Source organism: Rutidosis leptorrhynchoides, chromosome 2 (genome assembly GCF_046630445.1).
Source record: "Rutidosis leptorrhynchoides isolate AG116_Rl617_1_P2 chromosome 2, CSIRO_AGI_Rlap_v1, whole genome shotgun sequence".
NCBI lineage: Eukaryota > Viridiplantae > Streptophyta > Magnoliopsida > Asterales > Asteraceae > Rutidosis > Rutidosis leptorrhynchoides.
Window position 1 is genome coordinate 322,864,560 of NC_092334.1, and position 20,927 is coordinate 322,885,486.

Below are 20,927 nucleotides of genomic sequence, written 5' to 3' on the forward strand. Positions count from 1 at the left end.
CCATGATTAGGGCTTTAATTTGAGTGTAATCACTATGATTAGTGATTATGTTGTTGAAAGAACCCAAATAGGTGTTGTTGGAAACTTGATTTTGAATTGGGTCAAAATAAGAGTTGTAGGTTAATTTTGGTGAAGACAAGTGTTTAAAACTTGTGGTTTAGTTAAGTTGGCATTGTTGGAACCACTTTCACTAGTGTTAGTGTTTATGGAAGTGTTGGAACCATTTTTGGGTGTTTTAGTTGACTAATTTTGAAATGGGTCAAAATTAGAGTTTATGTGTCAATTTAGGCAAGATATGTGTTTAACACTTATGATTGGGTTTGAGTGGTGTATTAGGACCATTCTCACTTGTGTTAGTGATATTTGGTTAGTTTGGGCGCGATTTGTGCTTGGAAGTGCATTTGGGCCGAAATTGCACTAAGTGTCAATTTGGGTTGATTTGTAAATCCACCCTAATTGTGTTGTTTGTTATGTGATTAATGGAATAGGTACATTCCATTGGCGATTGCGGATTATTCGGTTGCATCCATCAAGATTTCAAGGTGAGTGTAAATATATTATATGCGTATGTATGCATAGGATGGGTGCGGGTTGGTAGAGTGATCCTTGCTCGGATTCACTCTACATGTGTTGGGAGAATGGATTCTTGGAGTTTGAGTCCATGTTGTACGCTTATCCGTTTTGGGTTACCACCCTTGGGGTAGTGAATCTTTGGCGTATATGGATTCACGTTGGCATGTCGGGCCAAACCCGTCGTTGTTGATATGTTGAGGAGACGAATCTCGGGTAGTGCGGATTCATGATGACTTGGGTAGTTCGGTCATCATAGTGATGAGGTGGTGAATCTCGGGTAGTTCGAATTCACTAAGGCTCGGGTAGTCCGGCTAACCTCGGTTGTTGAAGCGGTGAAGGAAGTGAATCTCGGGTGGTGCGAATTCACTTAGTGCGAATTCACTAAGGTTAAGGGGTTAACCTTGGTGTCTTGGTTATCTATTGTATATGCGTATATATACTTATTATATGTTGTAGCTAATCTTGCGGATTTGGCTCGGTGGTACGTTACGTATAGCTTTGCTTAGTTATACTTGGATTGCGGTATGTGTTTACTAATTGTGTTGGTGTTACGTATTCATTTTATGCATATGTATGTATATAGTATGTTTATCCTCACTAAGCGTTAGCTTACCCTCTCGTTGTTTACATTTTTATAGATTCGCGTGGAAGTGGTGGCAATGGTAAGTGTGGAGATTAGTGGATTATTGCGGGTTGCTCTAGAAGACTTTGCTTTTGGATTAGACTTAGTATTGGGTAGTGCAATCCCAATCACCATGCTCGGTCTTTTGTTGTGTTTAAACGAAACGGGTCGTTTTGTTACAAACTAATGAATCGTTATGGTTATGGGGTACTTAAATTGTGAATGAGTGTATTTTGAGTCATATTAAACTTGTATCTGAGTCACTAAATTGTTAGACTTGGAATTGAGTTTAATGAGTTGGTTTAACACTTAGTAAAATTCTAGTTTGCATCAGTTCAGGTCCAAAAGCGCCGCTCCTGAGGTCAAAAGCGCCGCTCTTGGACATCAGTTTGTAGTCTTTTTTATCAGACAGCAAAAGCGCCGCTTTTGCCTGTAGAAGCGCCGCTTTTGGGTAACAAAAAAAAATAAAAAATTTCGGTTTTTAATTAAATGGTTTGGAGTCGTTTCAAGCTTAGACCATCAATTACTATAAATGGTGTCTTTGTAAGTTAGGGTTTTTTATGTCGTCGTTGTGTGAGTTGAAAAATGTGAAGTTATAGTTGGGTGGATTGGAGTGTGAGTGAGAGGTGTGGTATTAATGTGGTAAAATATGATTGATAAATTGGGTAAAAAAATGATAAATCTAATGTGAAGCCCACTAGATAAAGTTCATTTCATATTCTTGTTCTTAAATAACTTGATTGCTTCTTGATTCCGTCATACAAAGATGAAGCAATAAATCTAATGTGAAGCCCACCGGGTAAAGTTCAACAATAAGAGGTCATGCGAGGTGAAGTTCGACGACGGGAAGTCTGACGTTGTGAAAGTTGGTGACGGTTGTGGTGCTCTTGATGCTTCTGTCTGATCTTTTACAAAATATTTTGTAAATTAAGTTCCAAATTTCACTAATAAATTATTTTCTTTTCACATGAGAATGATGGTTGTTGTGTACTCGAAGAGGTAAATTCTGACGATGGTTGTGATATACCCGACGAGGTGAATTCTAAAAATGGTTGTAGTGTATCCGACGATGTGAATTCTGGACGATTATGGGGCTCCATTGTTGAGGATTAGGAAAATTGATGTAAAAGGTATAGAAAAATTGTTAGTGGATTATTTTCGCGTTAAGTTAAATTGTTTGGCACCAGATTATGTATTTTTAGAAGAGAAGAGGAAGAAACAAGTGGGAAGGAGAAAAATTGCACGTCTGGTGAATTTTAGATTCAAGAATAACAAATGGTGGAGTTACCCTTTTACCCTCAATATATTAAATCCAATATAAAAAATGAGTTAATTATACTATTGATATATACTTGTACTTTACCTATAATTATACCAGTAGTTTTTTTTTTCTTTTTAAAATTGTACTCGTAGTCTCTATCATTTATACGACAACAACAACAACAACAATAACAAAATCCAATACCACATAAGTGGTTGTATGGGAGAGGTGAGATGTAGACAATTCTTCCCCTATCCGAGAATAAAAATAAGTCATTTTCCAACCAGAGTGAAACACTCTCAAAAGTAGAGAAAGTCATCCCTCTCTCTATTCAGCGGTTAAAGAGATTGCTTCCGAGTGAACCTTCCGCTACTACATTCGGGCACAATTAGACGTGTGGAAAAACCTTTATAGACGTGTTGAACAACACGTCTACATGTGACGGCTTCAATTGAGTGGTGACATATAGTGTGGTCCCTTGAACACGTCTAAATAGTAGTATTTAGACATGTTCCTCCTTTTTTATCAATTAGACGTGTTCTCGAAACACGTCTAATTGATTAATTTAACACGTCTAATTGATTAACTTAACACGTCTAATTGATAATTAGACGTGTTCCCGGTATCAATTGGACGTGTTATCAATTAGACGTGTTATCAATTAGGTGTGTTCCTTAACCCTTCCTTAACCCTGGTTAAATTCTCAAATATTATAAATAATACCCTCCAAATACAGCCAAATACCAGATATTTCCCCAGCGCCAAATATATTAAAATCTCAAATATTTCAAATAATACTCACCAAATATCAAATGCACCAAATATACCAAATTAAATCTACTACAAAACCAAACTATATATATAAATATTATATATAAATATCTTTAAAGTATTTACAAAACAAATCATATAAATGTAATTTACAATGGAGGAACTCTAAACTAAAAAAGGTAGCTATACATGGTTCTTTTTAGATGGTTCTTTGAGCACTCATCCAACATGCCATCTCTCTGCCATCAGTCCCCTCTAGCGGGTGAAAAAAGTGTCTAAGTATTTAGTTATTCCTCCATGTGTGATACTTGTTCCGAAGCTGTAACTATATATGCATGTTTAAGTATTAGTTTGATTTTGACTAAATGGTATTTATTAATTTATTATTGCAATAAATTTGATTTTTAAGATGTGTCATGTGTGTTACCTGAGACTGCAATTCTCTATGTTGACATGGTCTACGCAATATCACTTAGCTCCATGTCATCCCTTTAATCCTACATATGTTCAAAAAAATGCTAATAATATTATTCAAACATACGCCTATTCTTAAATTACGGGATAGCATGAAAGTAACCTGCACAAACGGAAAACTAAAACTTTCAAAAAATCAATACGTCATGCTATATTGTGTATCAAAACATGAACAAAATCTTTAACAAACATATACACTTACGTTAACTTTTATGTGCAGAAGTATTTTGTGTTGAATCATTGATTAGTGTCAACCCAACTTGAGCCACACAAAGATACCTGTTTTGACCCATTACACAACTAGCTCATTTTGCCACCTTATTATTTACGTACCTAAGTGACCACTTTGAATGATGGATCTGATCTTCAATCAAATCTCGCTCGCTCCTTAGCAGCTGAAGTTCATACACATATAAACATGATTATATAATTCCACAGCATAGCCAAGTATTATCTAAATCTTAATATGCATAATATCTAACATTCATCATTATTGTTCATTTAATCTATATTATTAAAATATACTATATCATATTGTTCATCTACATTCTAAATATATTCTAGTAAAACCCTTTAACCAAACATTACCTTTCGATTGTTGCGATGCGATATGAGAACGTTGACCTCTTTTTCAATTTCATGTAATTGTATCACGATGAATGATCAAGATTAAGAAAACAAATAATGTCATCTTAATATAAAGAGACTATATAGCATACAGATTATAAGCAACAATAACCATATCTATCTATTGCTTATTCCTACTTAGCAAAAAATTGTAAAATGACAATAAATTGGTGCACCATCTAATGCCACTTTGAAGTTGGACCAAATATCGATTAAGAATGAATATAAAAGATCGTACCCAGATTTTTTTGCTGTGTAGGATATCACCGTAGATGTGATCTCCAACATAAAGAACCTACATTCAATTGAATACTGTCTGTTAATCTTACATAAACGTAAAACATTCAACAAAATGAGATAATAAGTTATTCAACTGTTTGTTAAAAAGGAGTAACAAATTATATTAACATGGACTTAAAAATTCTCCCTTCTCTATAACAATAAAAAAACAAGACTATGCAATAAAAAGACTATTGGAATGAGAAAATAATGACCAATTCCACTCAATATACAATATTCATACTAATAGATACAAATACGGTAACTAATATTAACAATATTTGATAAGATAACACAAAAGTAACAAAATCAATTGGCATCAGAACTTATTTTCTGGTACCTATATGATGTAACTACGTAACACATATCAAAATCAGAAAACTCTTAATAATACATACATTTAACAAATTTTCCAAAAGGTTGAAATAATCAACCAATAAACTCAAATTTATAAAATACATGTGAACTGAAGCCTACATTAAGTAATTTCTTTCTATGTCCACCATGTTCCTTACATTACGGATAACAATGGCTGCAACTCTAGCATTAAGACCAGTTGTCGGTTCATCCAAAAAGATAAACATCAAACAAAACATGTATAACATAAATCATACCATTTTATTCTTTTTGGCTTAGACATTTCATCAAACACCTTCCTTGCACCACACAATCACCATTTGAACCTAATATTTTACACCTATGTATGTTCCAAATAGGGAAAAAAAAACATACTAACAACATATCAACATCTAAATAAAAAACTCAGTGAGCCGAAATGAATCAATTTCAGTCTTTAAAGCAATGGATAAACAAATAAAATTCTAATCAAGTAATTAATAGAGAAATAGCACTTACAAAGTCACCAATCACAAAAGAAAGATACAACCGCTTCAAATAAATTAAAATAGCAAGAAGACGCGGAGTAAATTAACTGCAAAAAACATAATCCATACGAATGGAATTACCCTTTATTCTATTAAAAATAAAATTCTTAAAAACAAAATTTAAAAGACTACAATTACATAACTGAAATAGAGGGTTGAGAATACCATTGCAATTTAGATTTTAGATACTGTAACTGAACTCGATGGAATAAACGTACCGATTGTGATGATTAACCCTAAAAAGCGGTTGGAGAATATGACGACAAAGAGCAAAAGCGATTTTACTCAGGTGAAATAGAATAGAGGTAGATGTACATAGGGTTTGTGAGGGTGAAACTGGCGTGCCCTGAATGAAACGAAAGAAAGAAAGGACGATGTTATATACGTGACAAAATAGATAAAGTAACAGTAACTATGGCCAATTCTTAATAAATATATATAGATAAATAAATTAAATTAACTTAAATTAGACGTGTTGACACGTCTAAATAATAACATATCTAGACTTGTTTCGCTTTTTGATCAATTAGACGTGTCAACATGTCTAAATAGTAATGTATTTAGACGTGTTTCTCCTTTTTGGTCAATTAGACGTGTCAACACGTCTAAATAGTAATGTATTTAGACGTGTTCCCCCTTTTTGGTCAATTAGACGTGTCAACACGTCTAAATAGTAATGTATTTAGACGTGTTCCCCCTTTTTGGTCAATTAGACGTGTCAACACGTCTAATTGATAACGTATTTAGACGCGTTCCTCATTTTTTCGTGTCAACACATCTAAATAATAACGCATTTAGACGTGTTCCGCCCATTTTTTTATTAGACGTGTCCATTTACTTTTATAGACGTGTTAATTTATTAACACGTCTATATATAGGGGTCTAAATGAGGATAAATGTAGTAGTGTTCGGCCAATAAGTAGGAAATTTTTTTAAAATAATTGTAAAATAAAATTCGAAAATAATATTGAGACGCCATGAAAATGGTAGAATCAAATTTTCATGGGTTTTAAATCCTGCATGGAATTCAATTTAGGCTCAAAACGACAGTTAAGTTGCCAATAATTCGACGCTCGTTGTTGGCTCAAAGATAGAGCCGAAATCTAATGCATGTTAATTTGTTTCGTTAAACAATTAACTGATGCTATTCTTAGGACTTGTGCATTTTAAAATCCATAGAGACTACCGATATAATTTTAAAAAATAAAAGGACTACTGGTATAATTTTGAATAAATGACAGGGACCAATGACATAGTTAACTCGACGTCGTCGTCACCTGCAAGATAAGGCCAAAAACTTGACTTTACTAACCACCCTTTCTATCTTCCTAGTCAAGCGCGCTAGCTGCAATCAAACTAAAGCGCACACTAGAAAAGAAAGGGCTTAGGCTTCGAAAGGCGTCGGCTACCTTCTTACTGACAGCACAACCAATCAGGCAATCAACCACCACCACTTCACCTTCCACACTCATCACTATTCTCGGTAGCTTCCCCATACGCCCCTCACCCACGCCGCGTAAGATGAATTTTTCGTATGGGTTGACTACCACGTAGAACTACTCCACTCAAACACTACTAATTAAGAAAACAGCTACTCCAAATGATAGAACTACGACAATCAAACACTAACTAACAAAAAGCAACCAAACTGAGAACAATAGACCTAGCTTACATAAGATAGGACTGTTAATTTAAAACCAAACTGCTATCCTTCTGATCCTGTCAATTTAATTAAATATAATTATAACCTTGGAATTCAATCCGTTAAACCATTCAAAACACGACCCTATGTCAACTTAATCTTTCTACTCTTAGAAAGTTAAAAAGTGGATTTATGCCCCACACTTGTACATAAAAAATTTATCTGATTCTCCCTTTGAGAGTCGTCCGTCAACCTCGTTACACGACAAATAAAATCGACTTTTGCAAATGATTCACAATGTCAACTTAATCTTTCTACTCTTAGAAAGTTAAAAAGTGGATTTATGCCCCACACTTGTACATAAAAAATTTATCTGATTCTCCCTTTGAGAGTCGTCCGTCAACCTCGTTACACGACAAATAAAATCGACTTTTGCAAATGATTCACATCCATCCCCTCTTTTGTTAACAAAGTATAGACCGAACCGTTTTAATCGAATCTAAATTTATGCTAGATTATCAACATAATTCAAATACTTTAAAAAATTGATTATAAATTTATCAAATGCAATTTACATTTGTCGACATATTCATAAATCCTTATTTACCACGGAAAAAAAAAAAAAACTCATAATACGACATACTACGTATCAGTGTAACTATTTTCATAATCACAGCCCTTTCTTTGCTCAACAAGGACACAACCCCTTCGCTGTCATCCATCTTAAAGCTAGCCGGGTCCCACTTGTGCTCCTTTTACACAAAATTACATTCCTACCTTCCTTAATAAAATATCTAGTTTCCATGTTTGATCCCCCTATATATAATTCCATATCTACACCCACTCCACTCCATCATATTTTTACAATCTGATTTTTTTATTTTTATTTTAATTTTTTAAAAGAAATGGGTATTTGCAGTTCATGCGAATCTACATCTGTAGCAACGGCTAAACTAATATCACACGACGGAAGATTACAAGAATTCTCGTACCCAGTTAAAGTGTCGTACGTTTTACTAAACAATCCTTCTACTTTCATATGTAACTCCGACGAAATGGAATTTGATGACGTAGTCACTGCTATTAGTGACGATGATGTGCTTCAACTTGGTCAGCTTTATTTTGCACTTCCGTTAACCAGGTTAAGACACCCACTTCAGCCAGAAGAAATGGCTGCATTGGCTGTGAAAGCCACGTCAGCATTAGCTGGTTGTGGACGGAAAAATGTGACGTTTACAATGTCGGAGAAGTGTCATACGAAAAGTTCGGGTCTGAGAGGAAGCGGCGGCGGCGGCGGGAGTGAAAGACGGCGAAATTTTATGGCAATGTTGAGTGCTATACCGGAGTAGAATTAATTAATTAAATTAAAAATGCAAATATTGAGTTGTAATGTTCGTAAATATTTACGGAATATTAAGTAGTGAGATCAGATCTATTGATATGCTTTAAGCCATTAATCCACGCGACAGTTGACATTGACATTCATTTTTATTCATCCACCGTTATTTTATTTTGTTTTTTCAAAATACACTCCAATAAGTTCTAAAATTTTTTTGTGTAATCCATTATATAAGTGTAAGTAGCCTTTAAGAGCTCGAGTGTTACACGCAACTTTTAATCAAACAAACTGAAAACGTATATGTTATACAGAATATTAATTAATGGTACTACGTATAATAAAGATAGAATCGCGAGTATTGTTGTGAATGAAATAAACATAATATGTTTAAGTTTTTTTTCCTTTAAACAAACCACATAAATTGAAAAATGTATGAGTAAATGGTGCAACAGTATTCATGTGTTTTATTAAATACAAAAACCATGTGTCACTAAGAAAAGTACATATCCAAAAAAAAAAAAAAAATCACCAATGGAATCATTTGAAAGTTGAATCATTCTCTAAAAAAAATGTCACAAAGTTTGTTTAATGCTTTGATATGTGGGATTCCGATGATCTTTAAGTTTTAGAATTTTTACGTGCAATGGCCGAAGAAATTGATGCTGAAGAGGCTGAAGAACCTGTTAACAACGAACGAGTTTCACGGTCTCGAACATACATTCATAGAGATCGTGAACAAGTAGGTGAAATGTTACACAAACACTATTTTCATGAATCTCCAAAATATCATGATCGTCACTTTAAAAGACGTTTTAGAATGAGTAAAGATTTATTCTTACGTATCATAAATGATATACTTGCTTACGATGTTCAACCTTTACCAAGACATTTTGCATTTTTTAAACCAAAAATTGATGTTCTTGGTGTGAAGACCCGTCCTAATCCATAAAGACGAATACAATAACATATAATTACATTGCGAGGTATTTGACCTCTAAATGATACATTTTACAAACATTGCATTCGTTTTTAAAAGACAAACTTTCATTACATCAAAAGTTATTAGGCATGCATACCATTCCATAATATATCAAACTATCAATGACTTAATGATAATCTTGTTGAACTCAACGACTCGAATGCAACGTCTTTAGAAATATGTCATGAATGACTCCAAGTAATATCTTTAAAATGAGCAAATGCACAGCGGAAGACTTCTTTAATACCTGAGAATAAACATGCTTAAAAGTGTCAACCAAAAGGTTGGTGAGTTCATTGGTTTATCATAAATAATCATTTCATAATTTTAATAGACCACAAGATTTCATTTTCAAATAATATGCCGGTCTGCTCACGGCTAAAAATCATTCTTATGAAGAACACCTGATGGGAATACGGAAAGTGCAAAACAATCTCACCGGCGGTAGCTAATGCAAAAATGCAAAACAATCTCACCGACGGTAGCTAATGCAACCAAGAAGCAAAACAATCTCACCAACGGTAGCTAATGCAACGTGCAATGCAAATCAATCTCACCGATGGTAGCTAATGCAATCTTTATAAAAATCGAACCATTTATCAAGATGCAAAACAATCTCACCAACGGTAGCTAATGCAACGTGCAATGCAAAACAATCTCACCGATGGTAGCTAATGCAATCTTTATAGAAATCGAACTACTGAATCCAAATAATTCTATCATAGAATGTAGTTTTGAGTACTTGTGTCTATTTCGTCAAACATTTATAAAAACATCTCATGTATTCTCAGTCCAAAAATACAGATTTCAAAGGCATTAAATAAAACAGTTGTAAAAACAGCGCATGTATTCTCAGTCCCAAAAATGTAAAGAGTAAAAGGGAATCAAATGAAACTCACAATACTGTATTTCGTAGCATTAATGCAAATGACGGCACTGAACAAGTGCAAGGTTTGCCTCGGATTCACAAACCTATATTATATATATATATATATATATATATATATATATATATATATATATATATATATATATATATATATATATATATATATATATATATATGTTGGTCAATAGCTGTCTAACAATTCAGGTCAAACCGTAGGGTATCATAATCCTAATGCTCGAGATCGATATGCAAAAGTCAACAAAAGTCAACTTGAACCAAAATGACTTCCAAAATCTATACATGTTTATTATTTAACTTAAATATAGTCGTTTTATATATTTAAATATATTCATCAGATTTTATTAGATTAAGTAATACAAGTCATTTATTAATAAGTAAGAATTTATATTAAAATTTATATAAGATAAAAATACACTTTTATATAATTAAGGTAATAAAATTTATAACGTTCACTTAGTATCATAAAATATAGTGGTATGTATTATTAATGTAATTATATTACGCGTGGTAAAAATATCTTTGTATCCCATATTTATTTGATAAAATAATATTGATAATAATAATAATGAGTAAAAGTTGTATTATTTTGTAATAATAATAATTATTATTATTCTACTAATAATAACAATATTTATATTTACTAATGATGATGATAATTCTAAACATGATAATTTTAATAATAACGATACTTTTTATTAATAACTTTAATAATAATAATAATAATTCTATTCAAAATAATAATTTTTAATAATAATAATACTAAAATGATAATAATAATGATAATGATATTTTATAATAGCAATGATATTTATATTAAAAATGATAATTTTAATAAAAATGATAGTTTTAATATTAATGATATTTTTTATAATAATAATAATGAAAACGATATTTTTATCTAAATCAATATATTACAATATTTTAATTTCATCATGATACATATACTCTTTATTTCCTAATCGATTTGTTTAATAGCTTTTAGTCCTCTTTTATATCGCATTCATAATAATGATAGTAATCATAATAATTAGATGATGCTAATATTAGTTTTAATGATAATAATATTAATATAATAAATATAATAATAATATTAATGATAATACTAAATATAATAATAATAATAATAATAATAATAATAATAATAATAATAATAATAATAATAATAATAATAATAATAACGATAATATTAGTAATAATCTTAATGATAATAATGATAGTAATACTAATAACAATGACAATTTTTAAAGATAATACTTATAACGATAATAATAATAATAATAATAATAATAATAATAATAATAATAATAATAATATTATAACGACGATAATAACGACGATAGTAATAATACTAAAATTAATAATAATTCAGTTGACTATATCTTTTAATCTGTTCATCGAAATCATACGCTGTCTAAATGAAAAGTTATTAATTTTTTGCCAGCTTTTCATCGACATGCATATCATATACCTTATCTCAGTAGCATATGTATTAAAGTCATAATTTATCATAAACTATTTAACGACGAAATTAAACATACAAACATGCATAATCCTATATACTTGAGCACTAGTCAGTGATACACTATTAATATATAAAAGATAAGATATGAATGCTCACGTATCAATATTGTGATTCAATATTGCTAGAAGTACATAGACGCAACGGAGATGATAAACACTAGTTTGACATCACGAACAAAACCCATGAACCATACCCATAACCTCCATAGTTATAACGCATATTTTCCTTAGCTCTATCCCACTAAAAAAAAATCCATTTTGAAATAACTCGATCATAACCTCGTCGTAGTATTTTATGTATAATAATACTAATAATAATAATACTACCACTAATAATAATACGATTAATAATAATATTAATTTTAATAATAATAATAATAATATAAATAAAATAAATATATTACGGAGTACTAATATAGATAGAGAGATTGAAATGTGAATCGAGCAAGCAAAACGACTGAGCTTTATAGCCCAAGACCTGGACCCTCGACCTCTGCGATTGTGGAGCATTTGCACTCACTAGTAGGGGTGTTCATAATATCCGAATCCGAATCCGTAAAATCCGAAAATCCGATCCGAAAATATCTGAAAAATCGGATATCCGGATTTTTGGATATCCGAAAATCGGATATCCGGTTTTTCAGATTCGGGTTTCGGATAGAGTTTTCCAAAAATTTCGGATAATCAGATATCCGATATCCGAAAATATATATTACTAAAAATGTTATTTGTATATTTATATTTATAACTGTGATCTATAATATGAGAATTGGATAAGGCCCTAGGCCCAAAAGGTGAAAAGGGAATGCACAGATTATATTTCCAATTAGAATTTAGAAAACCCTAGATCTAAGTATCTAACTACTTTCTTTCTCTCTAACTCGACGCATATTTCATCTTCATCTCTTCATCTAATCATCTAATCTACAGTCTCCATTTTTGATTTAAGGTAACTAAATTTACTTTTTAATTTCATTGTCTAAATTGTAAGCCTTACATTAAACAAAAGAGGTACTTTTTAATTTCATTGTATAAATCGGTATTGTCAAAATCGATTCATGTCTTAAATCTATTGTTGTGGAAGCTTGCACTAATTATACTTTATTGTCTAAATGTTAACTGGTTTAAAAAAAATACCAAAATCGATGACGGTAAAAAAATAACCAAGATCTGCACTTCTCAAAGTTTTATTATTTTAGTTTTAAGATAGTTTTAATGTTAATAACTTCTTTTACTTTATACAACAGATGGATGAAGCTGCTTAGGATTTGATTGAGGATTATATAGACGAAATTAATATTGAATTCGTGTCTAAAAAATGAGGTGGCTGTTGTTGATAGTGAAGCTGTGACTAAAGCAAAAAAGACACGAACTTGAAAGAAGTAGGTTAAGAGATGCTATCAAAGATCCACAAACTTGATTTAAAGTGATTTAGATTTTTGAGGACTGTAATTTGTTATGTTGGTGATTTGGATTTAAAAAAGTTAGGATATTTGGATAATACGATATCCGAATCTGAAATTTCGGATATCTGAAAACCTGATATCCGAAATTTTGGATTCGGATATCGGATGGCGAAATTCACTAACAGAAATTTCGGATATCCAAAATTTCGAATATCCGGTTTTGGACACCCCTACTCACTAGTGCCGCGATTGCGGACCTCCACCTTCCAGCTCACACTCGATTTTCTCGTGGGCTGCCGACAGTTATATATATATATATATATATATATATATATATATATATATATATATATATATATATATATATATATATATATATATATATATATAATTAGTTATATATTATATTTTATTTACGTATATAGTTAACTTGTAATTTTTATCCCGATGACTTGTACGTTGTCGCTCGACCTATGTTCCGGTTTCGGTTTCTCGAACGCATTTTCGTACGCTTAGAAAACTAGCACATTACATTACGCGACGTGTACCTTTAGGCTTTATCAATAATTAGACTTAAATCAATGAAAAACTATCCCACTCAAAGTGTAACTTATTCATTTGAGTGTTTTGGTCATTTGCTTCTATAAATCATCTTTATATATATATATATATATATATATATATATATATATATATATATATATATATATATATATATATATATATATATATATATATATATATACGACAGCATTATTTTTGAATCAAAACATTTTATATTGAAGTTATATTTTATCATTTGGAATATATATATATATATATATATATATATATATATATATATATATATATATATATATATATATATATATTCATTTAAAAAATATAAATTTATATATATTAGAAATATTTATTTAATAATATAATATTTAGTTTTTCAAATACTAATTATATTTCAAAGTATAACTTAAGATCGTTTACATAATAGGAATTATTATATCATATAACGTTTTTATTTTAAAACTTAACTAAGTATAGTTCATTTATGTACTAGCGTTTATTTTAACTTCTTAACGTACTAATTGACATATCTAAATATCAATCGAATCAATAAGCGAGTGTTACAATCGTTTACTTAATTAATTTGAAATCAAATATATCTCATATACATAAACACGTTTTAAATACACGTTGCAAGTTATCTATATATATTTAACAACCAATATTCCAACTTACATTAATTAATCAAAGACGTTTTAAATAATCAAGTTCTATTATATCGAAAAATGTTTTCGTACATTTGAAACTAAATCAATTGATTATTATGAAATTTAGTCTTCCACTAACTTTTGTCTAATTCTCGTTATTTGACACCTTGTTTTCATATGCAGATCACTTTACCAATTATTCCGAATACCGTTAAAAAGAAAAGTTTTCCTAAATCAAAGTGGACCTCTCAATAGAGACCCGTAATCATCTCACAATGTATCTGATAATTCAATCATTTGATATTATCTTCTAATTCCATCGATAAACATATTGAAACAAATACGTTCATGTAAAGTGTTATACATTTAATACTTTGTTAACATTTTCAATTTAATATATATATATATATATATATATATATATATATATATATATATATATATATATATATATATATATATATATATATATATATAATCATATCCATTTATATAATGGTTCGTGAATCGTCGGGATTTGGTCGAGGTTAAATGAATGTATAAACACAGTTTAAAATTCTTGAGATTTAACTTAACAACTTTGCTTATCATGTCGGAATAATATAAAGATAAAGTTTAAATTTGGTCAGAAATTTCCGGGTTATCACAGTACCTACCCGTTAAAGAAATTTCGTCCCAAAATTTGATTGGGATGGTCATGGCTGACAATAAATATGTTTTCATGACTCATACGAGCTGGAATTTAGAATTTTATCATCAGGGAGTAGTATGGATAAAATGATTCGTTTATGTGAAGAGTACGAGTGAAGCTATCACAAAAGAATGAAATGAGTAAATGCGGTTTTGTCTTTAACCGGTGACATAGTCACTGTTGATTTCCAGAATTCAAGGAATTTAGAAGAAAATCTTCGTAATAAGATTTGATTCTTCGGTAATTAAAGAAATAGGATCTTCTTTGGTTAAATGCGATAATCTGTTTTGATTTCTCTGTCGGATATTTCAGTATAAATCCACCCTCTTCATTTCCTTATTTTTCACAGCTCATACTTTCTATTTTTTCTCCCTCAATTCATATTTTAAAGCATTCGTCACTATGCTCCATCCAGTTCTAATTCTTGATATACTTCCGACTTTCATATCTGTCATTCTTCTTTTTCATCTGCCGCTGGAAGAATCTATTTACTTCTACTATACTCTTGGTTTTATAGTATTTTTAGTTCTCCCGTGTCTTTACGTTATAATACATATTGATATACACGGTTTGTAATTTATGTGTTGCCGTCGGGCTTTATATTTTTCCTTATTTTTCGAAGTCCCTGCTTCTGTCTTTCTATAATGATTGACATCTACAGTTAATGATATTTTCTGTTTGCTGCGATTTATACCCCCTTTCTATTTCAGAGCTTCATACTTTTTGTTTTCTTTTTGCAAGTAATGGTCCAGAATTCGTAGGTATGGAGTTTCGAATTATCATAGTATACAAAGTAGAAAGGAAAGGTAGTAGCACGATTTGATTTGTCAAATTACTAGAATATCCAGAAAAGACTGAATCATCAAGAAAATATTTTCTTGATATTCTTAGAGGTTAAATAGAATACCAGAGTCGCGTAACATGGCACATGATGACTGTATGGTCTGTGAATCGTCATGTCCCATTAGAACTCAACATGACTTACTGTAATATAATCACGTTGATCAAGTGTCATTATATTATACTAACTTATGCTTCAGTTCCCAACACTACTTCAAAAACATTCATATTTTAAACTCGAAGGTTTCAGAATTTAGAAACTAAAATAGTTTCTTTTATGATGTAACACAGATAGTGCGAAGAGGTAAATGACTTTGGATAACAATAGTTATGAAGATATCTTCAGAAACATCGAAGATATTTATAATGAAAGATATGATGATATCTTAGAATATCTAAGATCAGAGGATGATGAAGAATATTGTCCGCAAGGGTTTAGAGTAAGGAGTAAGGTATTCGCTAAAGACTTCAGCAGACACTGAATCATTTGGATTCTTTGAAGGCAGATTTAGTCTTTGTGATTTGTCCACAGCCTCCTTCATGGTTTGCTCAATCCGTTTTTCAGTTCCAAACCTTCTTTTTTTCCGAGCTTTGCCAACACACTATTCTTTATCATCAAACTTTTGACTGTTACGGTTGTCTACCGTTTCTGCTGCTTCATTAAGCTTTTCCAAAAATTCGGGGAACTAATTCGTATATTGGCGTGTTTTTCAGAAACTTCACATTCGAAGTATGTAAACCTAGGAGATAGACGTTATATGTACACATATAACTGTTGGCGTAGACATGCTGCGAGATTTCAAAATACTGATTGCTAATTCCCAGTAATTGGCATGACAATTCTTGTTACAAGATGCGGATGAGTAAATGATGGGGTTTCGATATATATAATGATTTTTCGAAAAGTCAAAGATCAATGAAGTTGTTGGTAAGTTTATTGCTAATGTGGTAGAACATAAACAGTTCCCTGGTAATGATGGTGAAAGGGCAACGTATATATCGAGATTATAGTAAGACTGTTTCGACTGAAAAGTCAAAGTTGACTTGCTGGAGCTATGAAAAAATTAGTTATCTTGGAGAGGGATTGTAAAGTTATTTTAGGTAATAAATGCCAAAGGAGCTGACACAGCTATGTGTTAGTCTATTGCTTTGGTTTCGAGAATTTCTAGGTGTATCGCTATATGCGTAATCCTTCTTTCTGTTGATAACGTGTGGTTGGATCATCCTCTCGGTTGTTTCTTAATTGAGGGGTTTTAAGAATCATGAATGGTTTGAACGCATATTGTAATTGTCAATATACATATGATGTTCTGGAATTTTGAATGATACGAATATTTTTCTGGGTTTTATGAATAAAAGTGATGTTCTAGCACAGTTTTGAATTCAAAGTATGTCTTTGAAAGATGTAGAAATCTAAGAGTGATGTCTTCTGTTAAATCTTGACTTGGATCAGAATATGTAATCAAATTTGGATGAGAATGGTTGTTTTGATTTTTATGAAAGGATGTATATTGTTGTGAAAATAGTGATTATAGTTGATGATTGCTGAGTCAGAATCGAAGAATGTAACATATCAATTGTGAATTTATATATCTTTCGGGCATTACCTACCCATTAAAAGTTTCACAAGTAATATTTTGTACCAGAGAATTTTATTACCGTCTTTATGAAAATATATGTATGTATATTTTCTTTAGATGTAATACAGATTTAATGAGTTAATATTAAATTAAACTCATTTGATTTTTTGGCTGGAACTAGAATGAATAATCTCTAACATTAGAGATTACATAATCTTCACAGAGTATTTCACTACTGTGTTTAATACTCCATTATTTATTCTTATTGATATTTCCTCAGTGAATCATGTTGATGCTCATAGAGCTCTTGCTAACTTCGCAAGGTACGAATGATGTTTCTTAGAGAGTTACTTAGATTATTATGAAACGGAATTCATTGAACTAAAACAGAGATTGTAGTTAATGAAGGATGTACATCATAGCTTATTAGTAATATGAATTTAACCGAGTAATATCTACCCTTTTTCAATTCATACATAATAGCTTAGTACGAAAAGATTTATTATGGTTTCAAAATTCACATATATATATAAAATATACATATAATTTCTTCAGAAGGAATGAGTTAATACTTCATAACTCGTTGATAATATACGCGTTGTTGAATAGTGATGATGTTTGCGGTGATTATGGATCTGGCGGAGCTTGTGATGTTGTAGATGCTACTGATTCTGACGATGCTGACGGCACTGACTGTGCTGGTGATGCTGACAGTACTGTTGATGTTGCTGGTAAAACAAATCTAGCTTGTAATTCGTGTACTATCCTTGTCAGGGTTTTTTTTACTCTTCCTTTTATCATCTCGGTCCACATATCTGATTTATGGTTAAGGCTAGAATAGATAATCTCTAAGACTTTAGAGATTATATAATCGCCGCAGAATTCTTCTCCAATGAAGTTATGAATCAATACTTCATCGGTTAATGTTACTGGTACTCCCTGGTATCTATGGTGCGTATGACGTTGATGTTCGAGGTACAGATTGTGATGTTGTGGTGTGAGATGCTGATGTTGTTGTTGGTGGTGGTAATGGTACCGTTGATGTTGATGTTTATGATGATGGTGTTGTTGATGTCGGTGTTGCTATTGGTGCTTGTAACCTTTGTACCATATTCTCTAAAGCCAATACTCGAGCGCGAAGCATGTTGACTTCTTCTATTACACAGGGATGATCGGTGGTTCGAACGAGCGGGTGAATAAGGTCTAGAATTTGAGATAATATATAATCGTGATGAGACACCCTGGAAATGAGAGAGAAAATGGTGTCTCGGACAGGTTCGCCGGTAAGTACTTCAGGTTCTTCGCCAAGAGGACAATGTGATGGATGGAAGGGATCGCCTTCTTCTTGTCTCCAATGATTAAGTAGGCTACGAAACCATCCTCAATTCATCCAGAATAGATGATGGCTGATTGGTTGATCCATTCCGGTCACACTGCTTTCGGAGCTTGAGTGAAACCTCCATATCAGAATCCGAGAGACTTGAACTAGTGGCAAATTCCATTTTGTACGATTGAACAAAGGATTTTTCAATATGAAATGATTTTTGGCTATCGGATGGTATTCTAATTACATAGAATATCTTTATATATATATATAGAACAAAAGATTTCGTAGATTATGGAGGGATTTACGGAATATGCCAGGCAAAGTTTACAGTAACAGATACGCTAAGATATGAATTTTGTCTATACACTATTCATGCAATCAATGCAGTAAGATATGTCTAGACTAAGAATGATAAGCAGATAATTTCTGACAGAAAATGATAAGCAAAACTTTTGACATGCAGCTAAGGTCGAAGTCCAGACTCACTAATGCATCCTACGACTATCAGTTAGACACACTAATGCAGACCTGGTTCGCTAAGACCACCGCTCTGATACCACATGTGAAGACCCGTCCTAATCCATAAGGACGAATACAATAACATATGATTACATTGTGAGGTATTTGACCTCTAAATGATACATGTTACAAACATTGCATTCGTTTTTAAAAGACAAACTTTCATTACATCGAAAGTTATCAGGCATGCATACCATTTCATAATATATCAAACTATCAATGACTTAATGATAATCTTGTTGAACTCAATGACTCGAATGCATCGTCTTTAGAAATATGTCATGAATGACTCCAAGTAATATCTTTAAAATGAGCAAATGCACAGCGGAAGACTTCTTTAATACCTGAGAATAAACATGCTTAAAAGTGTCAACCAAAAGGTTGGTGAGTTCATTGGTTTATCATAACTAATCATTTCATAATTTTAATAGACTACAAGATTTCATTTTCAAATAATATGCTGGTCTGCTCACGGCTAAAAATCATTCTTATGAAGAACACCTGATGGGAATACGGAAAGTGCAAAACAATCTCACCGGCGGTAGCTAATGTAAAAATGCAAAACAATCTCACCGATGGTAGCTAATGCAACCAAGATGCAAAACAATCTCACCAACGGTAGCTAATGCAACGTGCAATGCAAAACAATCTCACCGATGGTAGCTAATGCAATCTTTATAAAAATCAAACCATTTATCAAGATGCAAAACAATCTCACCAATGGTCGCTAATGCAACGTGCAATGCAAAACAATCTCACCGATGGTAGCTAATGCAATCTTTATAGAAATCAAACCACTGAATCCAAATAATTCTATCATATAATGTAGTTTTGAGTACTTGTGTCTATTTCGTCAAACATTTATAAAAGCATCTCATGTATTCTCAATCCAAAAATATAGATTTCAAAGGCATTAAATAAAATAGTTGTAAAAACAGCGCATGTATTCTCAGTCCCAAAAATGTAAAGAGTAAAAGGGAATCAAATGAAACTCACAATACTGTATTTCGTAGCATTAATGCAAATGACGACACCGAACAAGTGCAGGGTTGGCCTTGGATTCACGAATCTATATTAATTATATATATATATATATATATATGTTGGTCAATAACTATCTAACAATTTAGGTCAAACCGTAGTGTATCATAATCCTAATGCTCGAGATCGATATGCAAAAGTCAATAAAAGTCAACTTGACCTAAAATGACTTCCAAAATCTATACATGTTTATTACTCCCTCTGTCCCACTTAAAGGGTCCACATTTCCATGTTGGGACGTCCCATTTCAAGTGTCCACTTTGTGTTTCAACCAATTAGAAGAGGTTATTCTGGAGAGAGAAGATTTCTGATTGGTGGAGAATGAAGTTAGTGGGATTTCCTAAAACTGTGTGCAAAAAGTAAGTGGACACTTGTAATGGGACGGAGGGAGTATTTAACTTAAATATAGTCGTTTTATATATTTAAATATATT

At 31.6% G+C, this 20,927-nt stretch overlaps 1 protein-coding gene across 1 annotated transcript; it reads left to right on the top strand.

Annotated features, from left to right (window-relative positions):
• The first annotated feature begins 8,038 nt into the window (after positions 1-8,038).
• LOC139888797 (uncharacterized) lies at positions 8,039-8,482 on the top strand. Its single transcript, XM_071871783.1, has one exon. The coding sequence runs from the start codon at positions 8,039-8,041 to the stop codon at positions 8,480-8,482; it is 444 nt and encodes a 147-aa protein (XP_071727884.1).
• The last annotated feature ends 12,445 nt before the right edge of the window (positions 8,483-20,927 follow it).

Coding starts and splice junctions, on each gene's coding strand:
- LOC139888797 (XM_071871783.1), top strand. CDS start 8,039: ATGGGTATTTGCAGTTCATGCGAATCTACATCTGTAGCAACGGCTAAA.